This window comes from Dermacentor variabilis, chromosome 2 (genome assembly GCF_050947875.1).
Source record: "Dermacentor variabilis isolate Ectoservices chromosome 2, ASM5094787v1, whole genome shotgun sequence".
NCBI lineage: Eukaryota > Metazoa > Arthropoda > Arachnida > Ixodida > Ixodidae > Dermacentor > Dermacentor variabilis.
In genome coordinates this window covers 238,455,852-238,480,794 of record NC_134569.1, presented here as the reverse complement: position 1 = coordinate 238,480,794, position 24,943 = coordinate 238,455,852, and the positions used below count along the sequence as shown (strand labels likewise).

The 24,943-nt window shown below is 45.5% G+C and overlaps 1 protein-coding gene across 1 annotated transcript in view; it reads right to left on the bottom strand.

Moving 5' to 3' along the window:
• lt (vacuolar protein sorting-associated protein light) overlaps positions 1-24,943 on the bottom strand; it is a 214,925-nt gene that overhangs the window by 144,590 nt on the left and 45,392 nt on the right. The window contains exons 7-9 of the mRNA XM_075682740.1: positions 18,507-18,626; positions 7,013-7,080; positions 4,926-5,119 (exon numbers count right to left, since the gene is read on the bottom strand). Of these exons, the coding sequence (XP_075538855.1) occupies positions 4,926-5,119; positions 7,013-7,080; positions 18,507-18,626 (382 nt within the window). The remainder of the gene's footprint in view (positions 1-4,925; positions 5,120-7,012; positions 7,081-18,506; positions 18,627-24,943) is intronic.

Here is a 24,943-nt window from a genome sequence, read left to right as displayed (position 1 = left end):
GTGCAGTTACAATCTTGGCATTGTAAGGAAAGATTAGAAGGTGATCCACCCGTTAACGACCTTTTATGTTCCATTAGGCTCCGATTAATACACCGCCTTGTTTGCCCTACGTAGAAATGGCCACAGCTAACCAGAAATTTATATACTACATCCATACGACAGTCAGTAAAATTGTTGTTCTTGATGTGCTTCACTAGACAAATATCTGTTCTCTTTTTCCCTTTCCCCTGCTCCTTTTCTCTCTGCATGGCAGTGCATATCTTACCTAGCTTAGCATATCTTACCGAGCAGTAAGAACAACATTAACACCATATCTGCATGCAACTTGTTTAAGCCTGTGCTATACTGAATGAATGTAAGGAATAGCAACTACTCTTTTTTTTTGCTATTACTGCTTTCTGTAATCACGTCCGTCCCCTTTGAGATCGACTTCTTTGAGCATTCAGCGACAGTGGCCCGCTGCTACACTAAGATAACCTGCTTCTAATAGGCACCAGACCTGTGCATTAAAACTGGTGCTCATTTTGTGCTGCAGGATCTGGTTAGGGAAGACATAAGGCACGACATGGTTATTCCATTTTTTACTACATTGGAATGCTTGGATTGAAAGTTTAACAATGGCTTCAAAGATCTAGGGGAGTATGGCCAACATATATGATTTTGTTTGAAGACCAAGGAAATGTCTAGAAACTGTATTACGTGTCTCTGAGGCAATTCCCTGATAAACTTTAATCCTCCTCATTTAATTTAAATTGCTCACTTACTGCGGTAGCAGCAAAATCAAATTCATCCTTATTGCAGAAAATCAGGTAATCATCAGCGTAACGAAATACCTTACTAACACAATTGCCTAAGGCTTTCTCTAAGCAGCTGTCAATCTTGCTCAGGTAAATATGACTAAGAATAGGGGCCACCTTTGAATCAATACAAATTCCTGATTTCTACAGATACACACCCTCTCTCCACCCAATCAGCGTCGACTTCAAGTACATTGAAAGAATTTCTAGAAAAGCTCCCGTGGAAACACCGCATCTGTCAATAAAAGCCGACTCTTACGCTTGTTCTTTAATGCACTCATTTACGGAATTTAGTAACTTGTCATGTGGCGACGAGTAATACAGGTCTTCGATACCCACACTAAAAGTAGTACATTCACCAAGATTTTCCTCTGTCAAAAACGGTACTAGTGCCTGAGAATTATGCAAGCAAAAGGGGTCTGAAAAAAAAAAAAAAAAAACTAGTGAAGCTAAGCAGTTCTGTAGGTGACTAGCCACACAGACCTGCCATGTCCCTTTCTCTGACACTATAGCATGAAAAGGAATCTTTCGCTTATGGGTCTTCGCCGAGAAAAACAGTTCTAACGTGAGCAATTTTGCTTTCTTGACATTAGAGACAATCCTATCTAGATTATGTCTTGACAGAAGTCAAAACTGCCGAAGGCTTGAGTCTTACTGACTGAAAACTATTTTCTATAGGTGATATCACTTTTACTGAAAACATGTCATCTGGCATAATCACAAAATAACCTTCCTTGTCTGATATTACTGGTCTAAGTTTATGCTCCACAAGGTAATTAACTAATGGTCGGACAGGGTCATACGTCTTAATATGAATAGTTGATTGTTTAATGCTTGCGATGCCCTCTAAAATACAGCGCGAGCGTTCTTCTTCCGGGACAAACCTGGTTTTGCAGTGAGGTAGGCTTAAAACGTCAACGGGTTTTATGTTAGGCTTAAAACAGTGCTTAGGACCTAAAGCAAGGGTTTTGCAATAGGTATCACTTATGATGGCATCTCCAAGAACCAGTACGTTATTTGACGGTAAATTATTAGAAAGGTGTTTCCTCTTACTTTGTTGAAAATTGAAATCTTTCTTTTTTTGCCTTGGTGCTTCCTTCAGTTGATAGTCAGTGTTCGTGTTATGCACTTCTCTTCTCTTGTGTCCGTGTTTGCATGCCTTACCCCATTTTTGCATTATGAATCCTTACCAACTAGCTCAGCTTTCTGGTGGTCACTGCTGATTCCTTTCAATGTCATCATCCCTATCGGCATGTTTAATGTCCAGTGCAGGATGAAGGCCTCTCCTAGCATTCAATTATCCCACCTGTCTTGCATCAGCTGATTTCATACTAAGTCTGCAAATTTATAATCTCATACTTGATTTAAAGTGCAAAAAATGAAGACAAAAGAAGGAAGACCAGACAGGATGAGCACATTGCCATCACATCGTCAAAATGACAATAAAATAAAATACAATTGACTTCCATTAATTCGACCCTGATGGGACCGACGAAACTGATAGAATTATTTGGCGGGTCGAATAAGGCAAAGATGCATAAAAATGACAAAACACAACGTCAGTTTATTTGGCAGTATTTGCCAGTCTAACACTAATGTGCGCCCGCTTTACAAGCCTATGAGTCAAAAGTAGAAAACTAACGTAGAAATTACATTAAAGCTCCTAAACAAAGTAGAAACCTAACGCGCACCCGACTTTTTAACAAGAAAAAATGTGTTGCGCAATGACAGCCAGTTTTTTTAAGTCAGCTTTGCCGCAGTACAACACTGTTATGCGGTAAAAAATACAAACGCCGTGGTTTTGATTTTGAATTCCGGTTGCACCGCACAGGCTATGTTCAGCACAATTTACCTAAAAAAACAAGACGCACATTAGAGTTGGTAAATACCGTAATAAGACATTGCGAGTTATAGTTATTGCTTGAAAATCTTTCTAGGGCTGGCCAGAAATAGACATTTTCGGTGAGCGGCAAAATGTGTTTCACTGTCCCCTAAGCTCCGCTGAGACAGACACTGCCACTAAAGGGGTCGCTATTGGGGCTCACCATAGGGGTCAGGCATATATATGCTGACTTGCCAAGTTTGAATTATCCGGTGAAGGAGAATTTTATGATCGAAATAACTAAAGTTTGGGTCCAGAGAAATGCATAGGTGCTTGCCGAAACCTTTGGTTGGGATCAAATTGACCAAAAAATCAAATTAAGTGGAAACAAAAAAGGAAGTATAATGTCATCATCATTGGCCTATTTTTATGTCCACTGCTGGACAAACGCCTGCGATCTCCCTGTGATCTCTAATTACCCCCCTCTTGCACTAGCTGTTTCCAACTTGCGCCCGCAAATTTCCTAATTTCATCACCCCACCTAGTTTTCCGCCATACTGGACTGCACTTCCCTTCCCTTGGCACCAATTCTGTAACCCTAATGGTCCACCTCTTATCTACCTTATGCATTACATGGCCTGCTAAGCTCCATTTTCTTCTCTTAATGTGAGCTAGAATATCTGCCACCCCGTTAGCTCACTTATCCACACCACTCTCTTCTTGTCTCTTAACATTACGCCTAGCATTTCTTGTTCCATTGCTTTTTGTGCAGTCCTTAACTTGTTCTTGAGCTTTTTTGTTAACTAAGTTCCTGCCCCATATGTTGGCACTGGCAGACTGCAATGACTGTACACTTTCCTTTTTCAACAATAGTCATAAGATCCCAGTCAAGATTTGGTAATGCCTGCTATAAGCAATATAACCCATTTTTATTCTTCTGTAAGTTTCCTTCTCATCGTCAGGGTCCCCTGTGAGTAGTCGACCTAGATAAACATAATCCTGTACATACTGTAGAGGCTGACTGGCGACCTTGAATTTTTGTTCTCTTGCCAGGCTATTTAACATTAGCTTTCTCTTCTGCATATTAATCTTTAACCCCACTTTTACACTTTTTGGTTAAGGTTCTCAATAATTTGTTGTAATTCGTCCCCAGTGTTACTGAACAGGACAATGTCATCTGAAACCAAAGGTTGGCGAGATATTCGCCATTGATCCTCACTCCTAAGCCTTTAGAGTCTAATAGCTTGAATACTTCTTCTATGCATGCAGTGAATACCATCGGAGAGATTATGCCTCCTTATCTTACCCCTTTCTTGACAGGTAACCTTTCTTGTGGAAAAGAAAGGTAGCTGTGGAATCTTTGTCGATATTTCCCAAGATATTCATGTATGACTCCTGTACTCCTTGATTATGGAATGCCTCTATATCTGCTTGTATCTCAACTGAATTAAATGCCTTTTCATAATCTATGAAAGCCATATAAAGAGGCTGATTATACTCCGCAGGTTTCTCGATTACCTGATAGATGACAAGGATGTGACCCTTTGTAGAGTAACCCTTCCTGGAGCCAGCCTGTTCTCTTGGTTGACTGAAGTCCAGTGTTACCCTTATTCTATTGAAAAGTATCATGGTGAATATTTTATATAATACTGAAAGCAAGCTAATGGGCCTATAAGTCTTCAATGCTTTAACATCTCCCTTCTTATGGATAAGTATAACGTTGGGATTCTTCAGCTCTCTGGTATGCTTGAAGTCGTGAGAAATTGCATATAAAGAGCCACAAGCTTTTCAAGCATGATATCTGCTCCATCTTTGATTAAATCAACTGTTATTCCATCATATCCTGCTGCTTTTCCCAGGGCGATGCCTTGCAAGGGCCTTCTAACCTCATTGTTAGCTATATATAAGCCTCTGCATCCTGTTCAGCACTACTTCGAATGAAGGTAGCGTGGCTGCTCTGGGTGCTGTGCAGGTCAGTATAGAACTTTTCTGCTGCTTTTACTATATCATTGAAATCGCTGATGACGTTACTCTGCGTATCTTTCAGTGCATACATCTTGTCCTGTCCTATGCGGCTGTGGCGGCCAAGATTTGATCCCGCGATCTCGTGCTTAGCAGCACAACGCCAAAGGCATTAAGCAACCATGCCGGGTCGCTGACATTGACAATCGCCTTCGATGATTTGTGCCACAATTGTATTTTATTGAAGCCAGAACTTCGTTTACAAATAAAAGCATATCCGAGCACTTAAAGTGGTAGACAATGCTCATCAAGGCTGGCCTCTAGAACAGGAGATGCAAGCTTACCAATCTCAACGTAGATATCAGCCTGGTTGCGTTGTGTGGAGTCCTGCACTGGTTGGACGTTGTTCTCAGCCACAGCGCGTTGCGGGTCCCGCTGACGGATGCAGCACACTTTCACACGGTCAGCCCAACCCACAAGCAGGCATCGCTCATCACGCCATGTCAGGATGCATCGATGGAGTTCTGGTTGTTTCAGCCTGCGTACACCAGGTCCCTGCTGACAACTTGCCACTGAAGACAGTGCCATGTGCTGTGCAATCATATAGAGATAATCGAGTATTGATTCATAACTGCATCTCAGATTAGTGGTGCCCATGTGGTGACTGTAAAATTTACCTGAATCTAACCCACACCTTTTTTTTTCTGAGAAAACGGGGCAGAAAATTGTCTGCACATTACAATCGGATACGAAACCAAAACTGCATTCATGGCACTGGCAGCAGCCTACTGTCAGAGCCATCAGATGCAGCGACATCGCCATCACAAGATGGCAACAGAGCATGTTTTCGTGAAGGTTGCTGTGGGTTCATTCTGTGCTCGATTACGATCTGAAGTGGTACTCTCGGTCAATCACTCTTGCAGATACTTTCACTTTCCCGAGATTTCATACGACATCAGATGCAATGGCGTATATGGCTGCCAGCATTTATGGCACTCTTTTAAGCTCGCTATTTTACACACAGTACTAGGAACACTGTAGGCAGCCCACTTTGACAAGTCAGATTCAGAATCACAAAAAAACTTATGGAAGTCATAGTAGTATCCCTGAGCATGATTGCTTGAGAATGCCGCCGCAGTGCACTTGGTAACTGTGGCCACAGAAGTGCAAATAGCGATGACGACACGCTCTTTTATCATTAAAGCTCAATAAAAATTTTTTAAATTCCTCTTCTTTGACGGTCCATTCCGCACATCTCACATTTCTCTGATTGTGAACATGGGGGCATGCTATATTTTTCACCTATACATCAGAGGAATGTCACATTCACGTGAACTTTAATTTTATTGTTTTAGACGAGCAAAAATTGGGTAAACGTTTGATTCGGGTAATTACGGTAACTGGATATGGTGTTATACCACTGCATACAAGATTGCAGGTTTGACTCTTGGCTTTCAACACTGCATTTGGATGGGACCAAATGCAAAAATGCTCTTGTAACATTTACCTGTCCATAAACTGAACAATCAATCAGTCAAATAGGTCAGATTAGCAGTCCAAAGATGCTAACATTCGTGCATTTTCACATCAGTTGTGTTTCCTATGCCCAAAGCAACAACACAGGCAATCATGGCGAGGCTTAAAAACCATTCAAGTACAGATGTGTAAATACTGAATAGTAGATTGTGATGATTACTAACGGTGATCATAAACAGTGTAGGAAGAAGAAACAGAATTGCATGGTGAAGGTTATTTGCAAAGCATCTGCCAAGGCAGCAGTTAAGTGAGCATGCCTTGTGTGTCTGCCAAGGCTAAGGAGTGCCAACCTGTTCTTGCTTCCAGCCTCCAGTTGCCCTGATGATAAAGTGAACTTTCGGCTTGAGCAAAATTCCTCAGACTTTGATCTGCACTCACTCTGGCTTGCTCGGTCATTTGGTATGCTGCTACATTGAGTCACAGGGAGTAGTGGCATAGCAGATGACAGAGGGGGCCAGAGCAACTGTCAAAAATGTCATAATGTTCTGCTCCAACATGACAACCTTCTGCATCATGATATGTACACCTCCTGGATACTTAAACCAAAAGTGGTGCATTAGAAACAGGCATCATTCTATGTTAGTTAGAATGCATGGACACTTGCCAGTAGTTTTACTAGGGTTTAGTGGATTTGTACCTTCATTTAACGTACAAAAATGACAAATAGAAGAGGCCATGTAATTACTCCTTTGATGAGGACCTATAGCATGGTTTGCAAGCACTTTTGCATTCCATAACCACCAGAATATGGCCGCAGTAGCTGAGAATCAAACTCATGACCTTGTGCTCGGCCAGCAAAATGCCATAGGTACTGAGCCTCCGCAACAGGTAGGCAGCACTGAACAGGACATGTGAATAACAGATTTGTGCAGGTGAAACTGCAAGGAACACTCACAGGGGGTCATGGTCCCTGCTAATCATGCAGATGAAATCCAGCACTTGCATGTCATACACCAGGATTGTCTGCAAACACAGGCACATAGCACCTCAAGCAATGTGGTCAGCGGAACAACACATTTCAGACAACTACACTCGGTGACAATTAAAAAAAATTCTGTACAAGCTCTACCCACAGAAAGTCCACTAAACCTACCCTGCATGTAGTGAAACATACCATGCTTACTAGATTCTAATGCGCCCTCAATTGTAACATGCACCCAAAATTTCATATTTCAAAAAATGCAAATACTGCATCCTCTATTGTTTCCTTGCCAGATTTTCATGGTATGAGAGATAAAGAGAAAAACAGCAATTTTTTATCGCTTGAAAAAAATAAAATTTGAACTATACGAGGTTGCTAGAGGTTCAGTTTGGACACTGGCTATAGGTATTGTCCAACCATGATAACCTCTCAGTGCTCACAAGAGCTCCCAGCACCCACATTATGGTAAGGCATACTTACTGTAGTACTATACTATTACAGAGTGTATTACAGCGTGTGACCACACCGGTAGAATAACAGGGTGGAGGGATTAAACCGAAAAGGGGGGGGGGAGGTGCAAAGAAAAAAAGCTCGCTCATTTGGCTTAGTGCTTGCCTTCAGTCTAGCTAAACCTCCCCCTCCCCTCATTTTTCTTCTTGCCTTTACAATATGATATGCCTTTATAAACCATAGGCTGTTGGCTAGGGATTTTTGAAATCTTTTCCAAAGTAAAATAAATGACTTGAGCCTCACAGTAATACAAATTCACTCAACATTATGCCTCTTTGGCTTCATTAGACAGGCACCCACAGGATGCACTTCAGTTAACCTTGCAGCAGTCTCCCACGGAAGGTTCTCCAATAAGTGCAACAGCACAGTACTGGAAAGAGCAAGAATGTTTCTAGGTGTACCTGGCGTGCTTTAGTTCTCAAAACTGTGCTCGTAAATTGTGTCTGGTTAAGCCTTAGAACATTTAAAGGGCTAACACTCCCTATTTCCTTCCTTACTTATTTATTTACTTACCATAACTTACAGACCCTTAGGGGAGGTATTAAGTAAGGGGGGTTACAAATAAAATAAAAGTACAAAGAGCTGAAACATTACAACCATAACAAATTCAGGAACGAAAGTAACGTAAATCATAAATATAACATAAAATTTTGCTAAATATTAGTAAATGATGGCATAAAAACGTGTAGAATTAAAGAAGTCAATGACTTAAACACAGAGAAAACAAATTCAGTGGCAATTTCTCGGTAAATGCGAGAGAAATGCATTAGCATTACATAGCACCTTTTTCTGGTCCCAGATTCATGATTTAAATAATGTTCACCACATTGCACTTGACACAAGTCCTGCGTCTTCGAGGAGCGAAGTGTGACTGCTGGTGGTCTGGAGCACGTTGGTTGCACTACACACACACACACACACGCACACACACACGCACACACACAAATGCACATACACACAACATGCTCTCATAATGCTAACGCACTAAAGGCAAGCATTAATCAGAAGTACAAAACAGGCACAATGTTCAGAACAAAATAAATGCCAATACAAATTGTCATGGAAGGAATGGTGATCAGATATGGAAACGATGATGTGCTCAGGAAGATCATTCCAATGCGATATGGCACGAGGTAATTCAGATGAAGTAAAGGCTTGAAGATATGCTTGAAACTGCAAGTAGGGTGTAGCCGCCTTGACATCCATGAAGTGGCATCTTGAGTGAAGCTTATGAACTCGCACTCTGATATCTCGAAATATTGGTTAAGCCGAAATGTTTTTCTGGCTACAGTTTCCACCCATATGTTTTTCACCTCTTGAAAATTAGTTACGTTGAACTTCAAATATCCAAATTTCAACTTCTAAACTACCAGGAGAATGGCAACAGGGCAGTGTTGCTTGCAATCTCTTTTTGCTCGGTGGCAGTTCATCAGCCGAGCCACGCACCCCGCTCACTCCGTTTATTTTTTCCCCTTCTAGCTATCTATCACCGCTCATGTGCACTTTCTCAGCTGCTTGCTGCCCCTTTGGTGTGACCTCACACGACAGCGGTGAGCTGGGAGTCGGTGTTTATTTTTTTTGCGACCCTCTCATTCAGGACCCTGTCACTGATGTATCACTGTGTTAATCATTACTGGGGCAATATGATTGGCACTTTTGAGCAGATGCGATCAGCCCATGCACTGTGGCCAAAAGAAGCCAGCATATGAGCCCAGAGTGTTTCAGCAAGATAGCAGCTTGACAAAGACATTTGCTAATAAAGACATGTCGCGTCACTCATGAGTGTCTGCTAAAAGTGCGACAACTGCACTTTTCTGTAGTTTTGGTTTTTGAAGCTACACTATCAATAATTCATTGAGGTTCAGAAAACAGCAGCAGCAGCTTTTAAATGCCTGAAAACAGTTATGCTCGACTAGCTTCAAATAAATCATTAGGATCAATCATCTTTACTCTGTGCCAAGCGTGCTGTCTTGGCACAGTGCCAGTGATGCCGTTGCCCGCAGACACCCATGTCTCCGGCATCTACACATTTCTATCGGCCCAAACTTTCATTATTTTGATATTAAGAGTGGTCTTCGCTGGATAATTCAAACTTGTCCAGTAAGCACGCACCTTCCTGAGCCCTATGAAGCCCTGTAGCAATCAAAACCACCTTAGCGGCATTAAGGTGCTTTGCCGCATAACACAGATGTAATGCAACGAAGCTGACTTTAGGAAACCAGCCACTGTGATTCAATACCTATTGGACCCTTGCCCATATTTCTTTCTAAAAAATATCAGGTGTGCTTTTGTCATGAATCGCTGGCAAAGCACACGCGAATATGTGAAGACCACGAAGACGCTGGTCGGCGAAACAGAGAGTGGACACATGATTTGGTAAGCACACAAAGTGCAAGAGAAAAATGAAGAAAAGGGAGATGAAGGTGGAGGAGCTGGCATTGCCGACATGGTCGAGGAGCAGGGCAAACACATCTCCAACTGTGCTCTGGAGACGGGAAGTGGTGACTTAGCGACCATGGGCTGGGGAGAGGGTGTCTGAAAGTTGGTCGGCAACAGCTCCAGAGCCCTGACGACGTTGCCATGGCAGTGCTCCACAGCTCCGGTCCAACCCCACGCTGCCATAAGCGGCTCCAGTGCCATAAGTGTCCAGTGCCATGGAGGCCATCGCCTGGCCACATTAGCAGCACGACTGACTGGCCCAGACCACACTGTGTGCCACACAGGTCTCTGAAGAGGACCACAATGGAGGTCGACGCCGACGCCGTGTCGGAATCATGCAGGCCAACGTCATATGCCACACTGGGCTGAAGTTCGACATGACTGGTGACAGTCAGAACGTTCGATTTTTCGTGACTTCTTGTTACTTGTTTAGTCAAATGGAGGAACAATATATAGCCGAGGGCTAGTTTGTTTTTGATGTACAGTCAAACCTCGATATATCGAACATGGATATATCGAATTATGGCATATATTGAACACTTTCTATATCACCTGAAAGATTGCATGCATTTTTAATTTTTTTATTTCTAACAGGGTCAAACGAAAAATGGATATATCGCACTCTGCCACCCTAGACCACGTGTGCTGAGTTGACAGGCGGTGAGCTTTCCTGCCACAACCTCAAAGATAGCAGTGGCGTGATGGGCATTCCTGACTGCTGTGCACCATATCGATCGTGCTGAGGGCTCTATTGGAACGTAGTGGCATACACAGGCGGAGGTCTGGCTAGTTCAACCAAGTTCGACAACATCAACGACGCATTGCATTTGCCGCACTGACTCCTCTTTGGTGCCGTGCTCTGTGCCTGCCGCGCCTTATGAGAACTGGCGGTTTGCATCCGCAAAGATGCGCGACAGCATGCGCTCACTGGGCTCACTCATAGATGCATTAACTTGCACATGCCACTTTGTTATTTGCAGTGTTTCACAATGCTTTCATTGTTGAATGTGGAGACCACAGGAGAAGTAGCGGCCAAATGAAAATGCGGCCGAGGATGATCCCGCCAGCGCTGATGTTGCCCCGCTCCCGACTTCAGCTGAGGCTGTAGCTACTTTGACCCTTTTACGCCGCTGCTGCGGCGCAATAGAGGGCACAGGCCTATCGCTTGAGGATCATTCAGACTGTGTTAAGGATTCTGTGTTTAAACATGCGGCTGCCAATAAGAAGCAGGCTACAGTGCTGCGGTACTTTCAGCCAATAAATAAAATACTTTCTGTGAGGCTTCGAGTGAGTATTTACTGCACCAAGAATAGGACGCGATCGGGGATCCTTATTCGGAGCGCATGTCCGGTTGCGTCGCGTGCAGCTGGCCTAGACCGTGCTGACTTTGCGTGGCGGACAAAGTCAGCGCGGCCTACGCTAAAGTGTGCAGCACAATCGACTGCGTGCTCCCGGATGATGAAATCGGCGTGGCCTAGGCCAATTGTGCGCGGTGCAACCGAATGCGCGCTCCGAACAACAGTCCCCGATCACGCCCTTGGTTCATCGATTTATTTGTAAACATTTATGATGCATCTTTAATGTTATTTCATATATCAAATTCTGGCTATATCGAACTATTTCACGAACACAGCGCTGTTCAATATATTGAGGTTCGACTGTATATAGGTACTTTTATGAATTTCTTTTGTGTGTACAGGATTCATGCTGTGTGAGTTTACTTTGCTATTTATTTGTTTTTAGTTAGAATTGTTTCTTGGGATCAATGGGATCAATGTTTTTAAATGTGTTTTGCATTGTGTCTCTGCTCGTTTCTGGTGTGCTCAAATTCATGACAGCATTAAATTTCTACTTTTTTTGGGAGCTGTAATGTCATTTTTTAGTTGGTTTTCTAAGGTGTGCACACAATTGATTCAGAGGTATGTTAGAATAGGGCAAATACTGCGAAATGAATCAGCGATGCATTACGGCGTATTCTTTTTTTTTTTGCATCATGTTTAATTTGACCCACTGGATAATTCAATCAATTTTGCCAGTCCTGTTGGGGTCAAATTAATGGAAGTCGACAGTATCTTGGGATTGTGATTCAAGCATCCACCTTCTCTAGCAGGAACTTTACACAGTAACAAATTTCTGCATGAGTAGATGCTGTCTTCGTTCCCAACATGGCCTCTAGTGGTCAGGTTGTGCCATCCTGCACTTGAGACCCTCGGGTGGAGGGCACAGTTTGCGAGAGAACGGCACACTGTGCGGGGAGTAGGTGCACCTATTTCCTCCAGTGCACAGTGCATCCCCATGATAGCATGAACACGCCTGCAACGGGAAGCTGGGAGAAGTGGACCATGCCCCCTTCTTGCCACTTCCCGGCAGCATGCCTGTGGTGCCACGGAACGTAAATTCACTAGAGCCACGGAAAAAAGAAAATGTATCTATCACTTTGCGAGCAGGACAGCCTTCTTGTAGAAGAAAAGGTAAAGGTATAAAAGAGCATCCCCAAGGAAGAACTGCTCTCTCTTGCTGTGACTGTCCTAGTGCAATCTGGATTACGTGCCCCCTTCACAAGCGAGCTCATCACCCAACCACGTGCGACAATACACTATCATTCAAGAATGAGCATTAGGCACTGCTTAGAGAAAGACGACAACAACGAGTGGTTGGAAGCCTTGTGCCTGTGTTGCCGAAGCTCTGTGTCCTCTCGCTGCAGTGCTCTGCTATCTGATCGTTTTAGCAATCGAATTATAACGCCTCTTGACATTTCGTGGAGGTGCTGGGTCCTTCCCAAACCTGGAACTCCACAGCCGGACGCTCCCTACCGTTTCTGCCATGCCTCAGGACGCTGCGCAGCCCGATCCTCCCCTGGCATCGCCTGCCGTCTGCTCCAGTGCTCTACGCCAATGAGATCCTCCGGCCTTCAGCGGCAATGATGACCATGACGTGGAGGATTGGCTGTCGTCATACGATCGCGTGAGTGCGCATAACAAATGGGATGACAAAGTTAAACTGACTAACGTCATCTTCTATCTTTCTGGAGTCGCTAATCTCTGGTTCCGGAATCACGAATTTAACCTCCCCACCTAGACTGCATTTACCCATTTTTTTCAAAGAAGTCTTCGGTCGCCCTGCTGTGCGCAAGCTTCGCGCAGAACAACGCTTGCGTAGTCGCGCTCACCAAAAGGATGAAAATTTCACAAGCTACATTGAGGACGTAGTTGACCTTTGCCGGCGCATTAATCCTGCCATGCCCGACTCTGTAAAGATCAAGAATGTCATGAAGGGCATAGAGGATGGCGCCTTCCAAATGCTCTTGGTGAAAAATTCTCAAACGATTGACGATGTCATTACACTGTGCCAGAGCTACGATGAGCTCCGCAAACAACGCCTTACTACGCGTCGAACTGCCACGCTCGACGACACAATTTCGGCTTTAACTGACACTTCCAGTGCTGCTCCTGCCCACTCTTCATTCTTCGACCAAATCAAGCAATTCGTCCGTGAAGAAGTTGCGCGCCAACTGTCACTGCTGCCTGCTACCCAGTCGTCTGAGTCCTCTTTGACCCCGGAACTCCGACGCGTCATACACGAACAAGTCAGCGACGCACTACCTCTCGCTAATCAGCCACCCTCAGCGCCGGTTCTGCTCACGTACGCTGCCGTCGTCGCCAGGCCAAGACCACCGCCTGAAGTTGCGCACTACACCCCCACAAGCGGCTTCTATGCCTCGCCTTCTCCAGCTGCGAACTACTTGCCCAGAAGCGGCTTCTGCGCGCCGCCGCAGCCCCTACGCCCAGCTCAAAACAGTGCTCCGCTACCTAGGCCGCCTGTTGATAATCCGTGGTGTACCAAGACAACAGGCCGATCTGCTTCGCGTGTGGCTTTGCTGGCCACGTGGCATGGTTCTAGCACTGCCGGCGTTGGTATCCTCCCGATACTGCGAGATGTCAAGGGAATACTACTGACTCCCAGTCCCACTATTCGTCACCAGTTCCGCACTTCGCTCCATCTCCTGTTCCTCGAAGCTTCAACACACGTCGGTCTCCATCTCCCCGTCGACGTTCCCTCTCCCCCATCGTCCGCCGCCCTCCAGCTGTGTAGGAAAACTAAAAGGCGCAGTTCCGGAGGCAAGAACTGCGATCTCTTCAAACTGCTCAAGCCCTCGTTCATTGCCTACGAACATCATTGAAGTTTTTGCCGAAGGTGTCGCCGGTCACGCACTTGTCGACACGGGTGCCACAGTGTCCGTGATTGCCGACCAGCTTCGCCGTACGCTCCGAAAAGTCACGATGCTGTTTTCTGTCATTTTGCTACGTACAGCAAGCGCTGAGCCAATTGAGCCCTTAGGAACATGTACCATCCATGTCGCCATACAAGACAGTCTACACCACACTGAGTTTGTTGTTCTTCCCCACTGCTCTCATGCCATCACTCCAGCATGGGACTTCCTCTCATCTCATCACGTTTTTATTGATTGTGCCCGTGCGGAACTTGCGCTGACTCCATTTTGCGGCAGTCCTTCTGAAGATTTGCCTCCACCTTCTGCTCGGGTGTTCGTCGCCACCGACGCTGATATCCCTCCTTTCTCTGCCGCCCTTGTACCCGTTTCCTGTGCTGCTTTCTGCGATTCCACAGTTCTTTTCACGCCATCTCAACTTGCTGCACGCCATCATCCCTTCTTGCTTCCCTTTGCCCTCCTTCCCTTTCGCCAGGGCTCCAGCGCACTACACGTTTCGAATCCGTTTTCGTGTCCATCAAGCTTACATCGTGGTGAGTGCCTCGGTTTTGCTGACGAATTCGACACGAGCTCTGTGTACGATGTGCCTGATGACTCGACTCCTCTTCACGTTGACGCCATGGCTCTCCCTGTCTCTGCGCCTGCGCCTGCACGTGACCGAATGTTTGCTCCATTTATTGATCCTAACCTCACTCCGGGTCAGCGCACGCAGATCGTTGACCTCGTTAACCAATTTCGAACTTCTTTCGACCTCCAAAAACAATGTTCAGGACGTACCTCCACAGTCGTTCATCACATCGACACCGGCAGCCACGCACCGCTACGCCAACGTCCATACCGTGTGCCCGTGATGGAGCGCCGCGTCATCAATGAGCACGTAAGAGACATGCTTCGACGCGGCGTGATACAGCCATCACACAGTCCCTGGGCTTCCCCGGTAGTGCTGGTCAAAAAGAAAGATGGGACTATTCGTTTTTGTGTGGACTATCGGCGTCTAAATAAGATAACCCGGAAAGATGTCTATCCTCTTCCCCGTATCGACAACGCACTGGACTGTCTCCAAGGCGTTGACTTCTTTTCATCCTTAGACTTACGATCCGGTTATTGGCAGGTCCCTGTGGCTGACGCAGACCGCCCGAAAACAGCATTTGTTACGCCTGATGGCCTATATGAATTTACCGTGATGCCCTTTGGCCTCTGTAATGCGCCTGCAACATTTGAAAGAATGATGGATAACATCCTCTGGGGCCTCAAATGGCAGACATGCCTTTGTTATCTCGATGACATTGTCATCTTTTCCCCAGACTTTTCTTATCACCTGTTCCGCCTCAAACGCGTACTCACTTGCCTTGCCGATGCTGGACTCCAGCTCAACTTAAAAAAGCGTCGCTTCGCCGCCCGGCGGCTAGTCATCCTTGGCCACGTTGTTTCGAAAGATGGTGTGCTCCCAGATCCAACCAAACTCCACGCCGTTGCCGAATTCCCACGACCAAAGACCACAAAAGAACTCCGCAGCTTCATCGGATTATGCTCCTATTTTCGTCGTTTGATCCGCAACTTCGCCGCCATAATAGCGCCTTTGACGCAGCTTCTCGCGGGTAACCACGACCTCTTGGCCTGGCCGCCAGTTCGCGATGCCGCATTCACGACGCTGCGCCGTCTTCTAACCTCACCCCCCCTACTCCGACATTTTGACCCAAGCGCACCGACAGAAATACACACGGATGCCAGCGGCGTCGACATTGGTGCTGTTCTTGCACAACGAAAGACTGGCTTCGATGAATACGTTGTTGCCTTCGCTAGCCGTGCACTCACAAAAGCAGAAGCAAACTATTCCGTTACAGAAAAAGAATGCCTGGCTATCATTTGGGCCCTAACTAAGGTTCATCCTTACCTCTACGGCCGCCCGTTCGACGTCATCACGGACCACCATACACTCTGCTGGCTGTCGTCCTTGAAAGATCCCTCAGGCCGCCTCGCTCGATGGGCACTTCGCCTCCAAGAGTATGATATTCGAGTGCTGTACCGCTCTGGCCGTAAACACTCGGACGCGGATGCCTTGTCTCGCTCCCCAGTGTCAGGCCAGCCCAATCATCAGAAAGTACAAATATGCGAGTCCTCCCTCACTACCACAGAGCAGCTGAAGGACCGATGGGATTGTTGCTATGCTGGCTTTTCTGTCACACCCATCAGTGCCTTCTACTGGCCGTGCATTGCGTCGCCAAGCACACCACTTTGCTGTTCGTGATGGGCTCCTATACCGCCGTAACTACCTCTCGGATGGGCGCAAATGGTTACTCGTGGTTCCTCGGCACCAACGTTCAGATATATGTACAGCATTTCACAACGACCCACAATGCGCACATGCAGGAGCACTCAAAACATATGCGTGCCTGCGAATTCGTTATTACTGGCGCGGGATGTACTGATTTGTCTGCCAATACGTCCGCTCCTGCCTCGCTTGCCAAATCTGCAAGAATACCCCTCATGCCTTAGCTACTCCACTGCAACCATTGCCTTGTCCAGGACGGGCCTTTGACAGGGTCGGAGTTTATCTTTATGGGCTCCTTCTGAGTACTTCAGATGGCAACCGCTGGGTGATAGTGGCGATTGACCATCTCACACGCTACGCCGAAGCTTTGCCTCTGCCCAACGCATCTGCACGGGATGTTGCCTGGTTCCTTCTGCGTAACATCATACTTCGCCATGGAGCCCCCAGAGAGTTGCTGAGTGACAGAGGCCGCGTCTTTTTGTCTGGTGTTATAGAAGCCCTGCTCAAGGAATGCAACGTAATTCACCGTACCTCTACTGCATACCACCCGCAAACCAATGGCATGACTGAGCGCTTTAACCGCACTCTTGGCGATATGTTAGCCATGTACGTTGCATCTGACCAAACCAATTGGGACTGAATTCTAACCTTCGTGACGCACACTTATAATATCGCCACACAGACCACTACAGAATTTTCCCCGTTCTTTCTTCTTTACGGACGCGAGACTTCCTGCACAATGGACACCATCCTTCCGTATTGCCCTGACACAACGGAGGCTACTACCCTGTCCGAGGCTGTTGCACACGCGGAAGAGTGCTGGAAGCTCGCCCGCATATTTACTTCGGAAGATCAACAGCGACAGAAGCACCTTTGGGATATTTCCTCTTCTCCAGCACCCTATGCCCCTGACTCACTAGTCTGGCTTTTGGTTCTCGCTACCAGCCCTGGACTTTCACCCAAGCTTGTGTCCAAGTACCAGGGTCCCTACTGTGTCATTAGTCAAACGTCTCCTGTGAACTATTTGGTAGAACCCCTTGAGCAGCCTTCTGATAAGCGCCGCCGAGGGCTCGAAATCGTGCACGTTCAGCGGCTCAAGCTGTACTATGACCCACCCGTTCTATTGCCCGTAGGTCGCCGAGACGGCTCGTCTTCCTCGGGGAGGCAATTGTACTGAAGAACAATGAGCAGTAGGCACTGCTTAGAGAAAGACGACGACAACGAGTGGTTGGAAACCTTGTGCCTGTGTTGCCGAAGCTCTGTGTCCTCTCGCTGCAGTGCTCTGCTATCTGAGCGTTTTAGCAATCGAACTATAACGCATTTTGACAATGGAAAGGGCTCCCTCCTTTCAGTGGTTCGTATTTTATTGCTTTTAGTAAAAAACATTTTTGAATGTACACCATTATTTTGGGTTATTCACCAGAACTTGCTGCAATTGCGTTTTACTAGCACTATAAAAAAAAATTAATTATGGGATTTTATGTGCCAAAACCACAATCTGATTATGAGGCACACCGTAGTGGCAGACTCCGGAAATTTGGACCACCTGGGGTTCTTTCACGTATACCTAAATCTAAGTACACTGGTGTTTTCGCATTTTCTCCCCCATCAAAATGCGGCCGCTGTGGCTGAGATTCGATCGCACGACCTCATGCTTAGCAGCACAACACTACTTGCGCTGCAAGATGGGGAAGCACTGTGCAGCAATGGCATGTGGCTAGAACCAGAGCTGCATCCTCCATAAATGTTAACCCTTTCAGCGTCGAGTTTTTTCTCCTAAGACAAACACAACAGTTTAATTTCTGTTGAGCAACAATAAAAAAAAAATGATATGGATACTGGCTAATGCTCTCTTGATGTGCTCCTCACATTCCTACCTGACAAAAAAAAAAAAAAAAGAATGTTATAGGGACACAGCAGGACAGAAATGTGAAAAGATACCAGTATGTCAGTGATGCTGAAAAGGGTTAAACAATTCGCCAGGTGTACATGCCAACAGTACTGGTGTAGTGTCGTACCAGGTCGGTTGCCCAGGCGGCAAAGCGTCCTTTCCAAGAGATGTTTCGTACTGGGCCCTCACCCTGGTGCAGGATGCTGGTGCGATAGCGGGACAGGAACCCCTTCTCGTACAGCACCACCTGAACAGTGGAATTCACAACAATGCAGAGGCTACCATACATGCACCAAATGAAATCTTTCAATGATGAACTGACAGATTGGTAGCATTCAACATATCAGAACACCACCACAGCGACTCAAGATTCATGGCAGCTTTCATGGCAAAAATTCAAAGGTTTTGCACGAATTACAATGCTCTAACAAGGAATTTGCAAGGACTAAATAAACATTTTGCATTACAGCTCAAAAAACAAATTGAAATAGTCATATTCAACAATGAGCAGACTGCCGCTAACCACCACCAATAGTGCGACTCCCCGACACAAAGCTGTTAACGCAATTGGCTTCAATATACAGTAGAATTTCGTTGATACAATCTTTGCGGGAGCCATAAAATAGAATGTATCTTCAAAAAATCATATTATCCAAAGCAAGCTCCAAAAAGTAAAAGAACATGCTTACTTGCTGACAAACTCGCTAGCAAAGTTTCCTGTGGCATTGAGTGGTATTTCTCTGCATAACATGTGCACTATGCGGAGCAGCATCTCTCAACATCACACGAACCACAGCCAACACATGTTTATTCAGTAACTTTAAAATAGCTCGCCAGTTTTTGCTGAACTTTCTTTTTTTTTTAAATAGTCATGAACAAGTTTTTTTGGGAGTTAAAAAAGAAGCTGCCATTACCTCACACAACTGAGCATTTACGATGAAGCCCCGAACAGTGTCTGACGCTGCGAGTGCGTCGCCAGCAGTTGAGCACCGGTCGCCGCAGCTGTCGCCACCTCCTTTGGTGCCTTTACCTTGGTCGTCATCACTTCCGTCTTTCCCACTGTCATCTTGGTGCTTGCCATATTCAGCGGTCGTCTCTGCAATAATGTCTTCCACAATGCATAACTCGCATGTTGCCAGGTGGTCATTCGCATGCACAAAATCTTCTGAGGAACTGCCTGCATTCAAGTGATCTCAGTCTGGGATCTCAGCATAACGTAGTCTTCCTGGTCGCTCGGTGTGTTGCACGCACCATAAGATCTACACTTTTTAAAGCAGTTAGCGATGCTTTCTGGCTTGGCACGATCACACAACATCACCAAAAAGTGAATGGTGTCGAGAAGGTCAATCTTCAAGTTGCTGCCCTTTTGTTGGATTTTGGCCAAAAGCCGCCACAAACCAGCAAGCTTCAGAAATGAAATTTGACATTTCTAATAATGTCTGCATCAAGGGGCTACACGTGGGCTGTGGTGTTTACCGGAAATTGTGTTGTAGATCAAGCCGTGTCGTGCCTTAAAGTGATGCAGCCACCCAACAGAGGCTTGGAAGCCTTTGATACCCAAGGACAGTGCGATGTCATCGGCCTTCTACCGCAAAACTTTGCCATCGATGTAAACACCTGCCGCTCTCACCTCCTTAAACCAAGCCAGGAAGATGTCTGCCATTTGTCGATGCTGTACACTTCTTGTTTGCTTTATGCCAGCGTCAAAGACTAGCGCATTTCTACGAATCTCTTCACACTTGCCAATGACACTGTTCAGTGTGAAACCGGCACACCAAGCTCATTTGCCAGATCCACATGCTTCTTCTTTGAATTTTCTTCGAACTTGCAGACGATATTGAGTTTTTCTTTCAAAGTCAGCGGCTTGTACTTCTTTAACATCGCCACACAGGTCACGGCACCACGAGGCCAAGAACTCTGAGATAAAGGCGGTAGTACAAAAGCAAGAAAAAAAAACAAAACAAAGGAACACCAAAGAGCAGCACGATACCATGAGCGATATGACTGTTGGACGAGGGCAGGTGCTTCATTCAGTCACGTGACTGCATGAATCCCGACTGCATGAATGACTGCAAAATCTCACCTGAAATGCCAACCAAAACAAGCGTGAGCGCAAGCTGACGTGAGCAGAAGATACTAGATGTGAGTACGAAAATAGTGGTTGGGCGGGTCCGCATGACACCAGTTTTCCACGTGTACATCACTGAAGGGGCAGCTCTCAGTGGTCTCCTTTGCTCGTGACTCGTTTGCCGGTGCGGCATGCTGCAATTTAAATTGGCGCAGGACCGATTCCTCCCGCAGCACGAAAGACCTGCTTCGCGGCGGCTTTTGTGGAGCACAGTTTGCTGCTGCCAGCACACAGCACACATTTTTCAGCTAGTGTGGCCAACCCTTAACACATTTGTGGGTCACTGGAACGTAATTTAATCTAAATTCAAATCTAAAAATAAAGCTACGAGCATCAGAAATACCAGTTTGCAGTCATATTATCCAATTTCAAGTGAAAATGCAATTGTATCAACTGCATGAAAATACATTGCTTCTATGGTGTGTTGGCCGAGGAAAGAAAAAAATATCTATATTGGCCCAAATAACGTATTACGCAGAATCGTATCAATGAGATTCCACTGTATAGATTTTTTTTGTATCCAAAATAAGTAAATGAAATTCATAAACCACAAAGACAAAATTCTGAGATTTTTAAGTCCTTAATGTTATTAATTTAATGCTTTCCAATGCCTTGGATATGGCACTTTGGTATTGAAGAGTCTTGAAAGACCACTACAAGGCTATGAGAGGTGCCGTAGTAAAGTGCTCCGGATTGATGTTCACCCCCGTTTCTTTTGTAGGTGCACAAAGCTCTGTACAGGAGCGTTCTTATGTTCCCGTTTTGCCCCTATCGGAAAGCATAAGCACGTGGCCTGAAATTGAATTGGTTACCCTGACAAAAGGGACAGAGCAACATTTCGGAACATTTGTGGATTCCTGAAAGGCTGTCATAGGACAAGCAGAATTTACAACCTAGTAGCTGGTGACCTACGAACTCATCACAAGGTACACAAAAAAAGAAGAAAAGTTGCCATGCTTTCATTATTGTTGTTTACTTTGTGTACTGCGTTATTGCACTGCATGTTATATTATGACCACTACAGACCATTACAATCATTTGATGAAATAATGTTCAGGGACCATTGTGCATTCCTAAAGAGAAAAGGAGTTATCCTGCAAAGCAACCAAAGGCTCAGAAACATCTTTCCATCCTTGGTTGCAGTTTTTCTTCTGTTTTTACTGCGACACAGTAATCTAATGCGCACTTATTTTCGAATAGAATGGGTCCAAAAATTGCATGCGCGTTAGAATTGAGTACGACACTAAATCTTTGTTGCCACATAGGCATTTCAAAATGGCCGCCTCGTATGCGTTTCGAGCCTAGTTGCCATAACTTCCTCCACATGCTGGTCTTCCCGTTTCCTGCATTCGCTCTACCAGCATGAAAGTGCCGACTACGAAGACACGCCTAGTTCATGATGATGCAACTAAAGGGAAAGTGATGATGTGTGTGGAGACAGACGGAAATCGGGCCACATCACGAGCATTCAGAGTTCCTGAAACTTGCGAGCAGAACTAGCGCAAACAGAAGGCGAGGCATTCTACTGTGGTGGCTGCTGCATATGGCACGGCTGCGCACAGCCCCAATCTTGAAAGCAATCTGCGATGGGGACAGAGTCTACGCTATGGTCTATGCATCTAGGTGCACTGTGCTGTGTTCTCGTCGCTTACTTTGCGCTTAAGCAAGAGGCAGCACAAACGTCAAGTTGCTTCCTCCTGCTACTACCTTCCTCACTCCAGCGTTTTGATAGTGAGTTTCTGCAGTCATCGAGTGAGACATGTTTGTATCGTATCAGTTCAACGAGCACAAGCTATCTCAGCACGCTGGAACGACACGTGCCTTTCCTTGCCCTCTATTTCCACTACAACCTTTCCCTCGCTCTGGTATAAAATGCCCAGTGCAATAAACATAAGGGTTCACTGTTGTCTTGACATGCCTGCTGTTGGTTTCTTCGACCGGGACTAGGTCGATACAATGTTCATGTTTGCGTGTGCGCGCATGGCACATGCTTGTTAATTTAGTTGATAAGCTAATGTTTACACGATTATCCGGCCAATCCTATCCTTGCTTCATATAGGTGTCTACTAATTTGCTAGCGCAATCGATGCTTTGCCATTCGGGTGAAACTGCAACTTTTTTTATTCATCGCAACTTTAGTGCATTGGAAGTAAATCTTTGTTTTTCCAAATGAGAGAAAGTTGTATTTCTGTATGAAACAATTAGATGTGCAGTATAGTAGAGGACTTTTCTTTTTTTAGGGTCGCAGCAAGCAGACACGCGTTATAATCGAGGGATTTCTTTTTTCATTTTTTTGGTGACAGAAAACGGGTACGCATTACAACAAGAGTGCACTGGAATCGAAGTAAAATACAGTATGCATTATTCAATGGCATAATCAAATGCTTGCAGGTTCCGAGTTACGTGGCCACACACTGATTAAATCAGACAAACTCTGGAGTGAAGCAAGCATGGTGTGCTGCAGAAGTGCTGCGAAGAAGTGCCGTGCAAATACTTGAATATCAGCAAACCGAATCCAAAGTGAACACTTGAATTATTTTATTTGCAAATTGCATATCTACTAATTCAATTTTTCGAATATTTGATATATTCAGTGTAAGGACCTGTGCAGTGCCACATGTCGCATGCACTGGGGAAACCCTTATGCTCGATACTGCCCATGCTTATGTTTCAGTTCATTTTTGGCACGGAAGGAGCCCTGAGCATGCTGCAGATGGGCTGCCCTAGCTGGCACAGCAGTGGACTTCGAGTCACTGCGAGAGCTCCCTGACGTCGGCCCAATGCAGGGGTCACACACACAATGCCCGAACGCCACAATCTGCACAATGGTGTCACCTCGGTCGGGGATGCCTCTGTTGGTACAAGGTTTGTCCAGGTTGAGTGCACCGATTGAAATGATAATAGGTCACCGACAAAGGGAATGGCAGCAGGAGCAGCACGTATTTCGCATAGTGTGAAGATCGGGCCAATTAGCCGCCAATATTCACGCAGATTGTATTGGATACACAACCATGAACTTCACATCGCTTCAACAGCCATCAATCAACATTCAGCCACCCGTACAAAAATATTAGTGCCAAGCATTCCGCAACGGCTGGAGAACCGTTACCACATCGGCCAGCGGCGAATTTTCGTCACGGCCACACTGCCTCAGCCATAAGGGCTAAGAGGTGCTGCTTCATTGGGCGTTGGTGACTAAAGTTATGGTTTGGTGCTGAATCAATGCAGATCTATTCGCAGCAGCCACGCAACATTTGAAAAGCCGACAAACTGCCTCACAAACGAAAGCAAGAAAGAGTCAGTAGATGAACGAGGGGGTGTACCGAGCATCGCGTAAACTTGCCGTGGCCCTCCAGATTTCAGATTGTTTGGCAGGTGGCAAATCATGCCAAACTGAATGAAGCGGCGCTGACGGCGTAGGTTACATGCAGAGTGGCGATTGAGTCACATGATTCACAGTTCTTTCGTCTGTCGCTCAGATTAGCCTTACGTTAACCCAACTGCCGTAAAGTTGGTCAGCTCTTCTGTATTAAAAAAAATTCACTGACGAATACAATACTCCCTAATGCGAAATTTGAGCGCAGCTCTATACGAGTTTTCATTTTGCAATATATCGGCTGGTGCGGACAATCTGTCTCGTGCGGCACGTTGCAAATGGAGCGAAGTGTGGGACGACTGCCTCGCTAATCTAGAGATCGCAAGAAGCAGTTCGTGGGCGACACATGGGCACAATTCACAGCAGCCACTGCAGACGGACCTTTCAGATGATGCGTGCTAATCTCGAGTCGTTTCGTAGCCATCATAACCACACTATGCTTTCTCTTTCATCATCCCCTCCTCCACCACTTTCCACCCGCGTCTTTCATCCCCTGCGTGCACTCTTTCATACTTTGCTTGTTCGCCTGGTTACACGGACGCTTGCCACAGGAACAGCCGCCTAAGAGCTGCACTTTAAAACTGGAATGAAAAGCTTTCTGTGCAATTAATAAAATATTGCTGAAAAATACAGGTCCACTATTAAAGCGAGAACCTCATTGCTATTCACTACAACAGAACATCACTAATTCATTAGTTCCAAAGAAAAGAAAGAGAGAAAAAGAACAAGAACACTTGATTCTATTCAATAGAAATTCTACTGATAGAAAGCTTAACATTTTCCAGACCTTCATTACCAGAATTGCACTGTAATCAGTGCTGGCATACTAATTTGGTGTTCCATTTAATAAGAGTAGACTGTACTGTATATCTTGATGTTTATGTACCTAAGGTACTAATGGCTTTCAACATTCTTGTTATGCAATGCTAGGAGACTCTCAAGCATATGCAGCACTCTATTTTCTTGCCCGAAATTTGTAAGCATTAAATTTTTGTGAGATACTATCTGATATTCGATTTGATATTTGGCTTTTCTTTCTTGATTCGATTTGATATTCAAT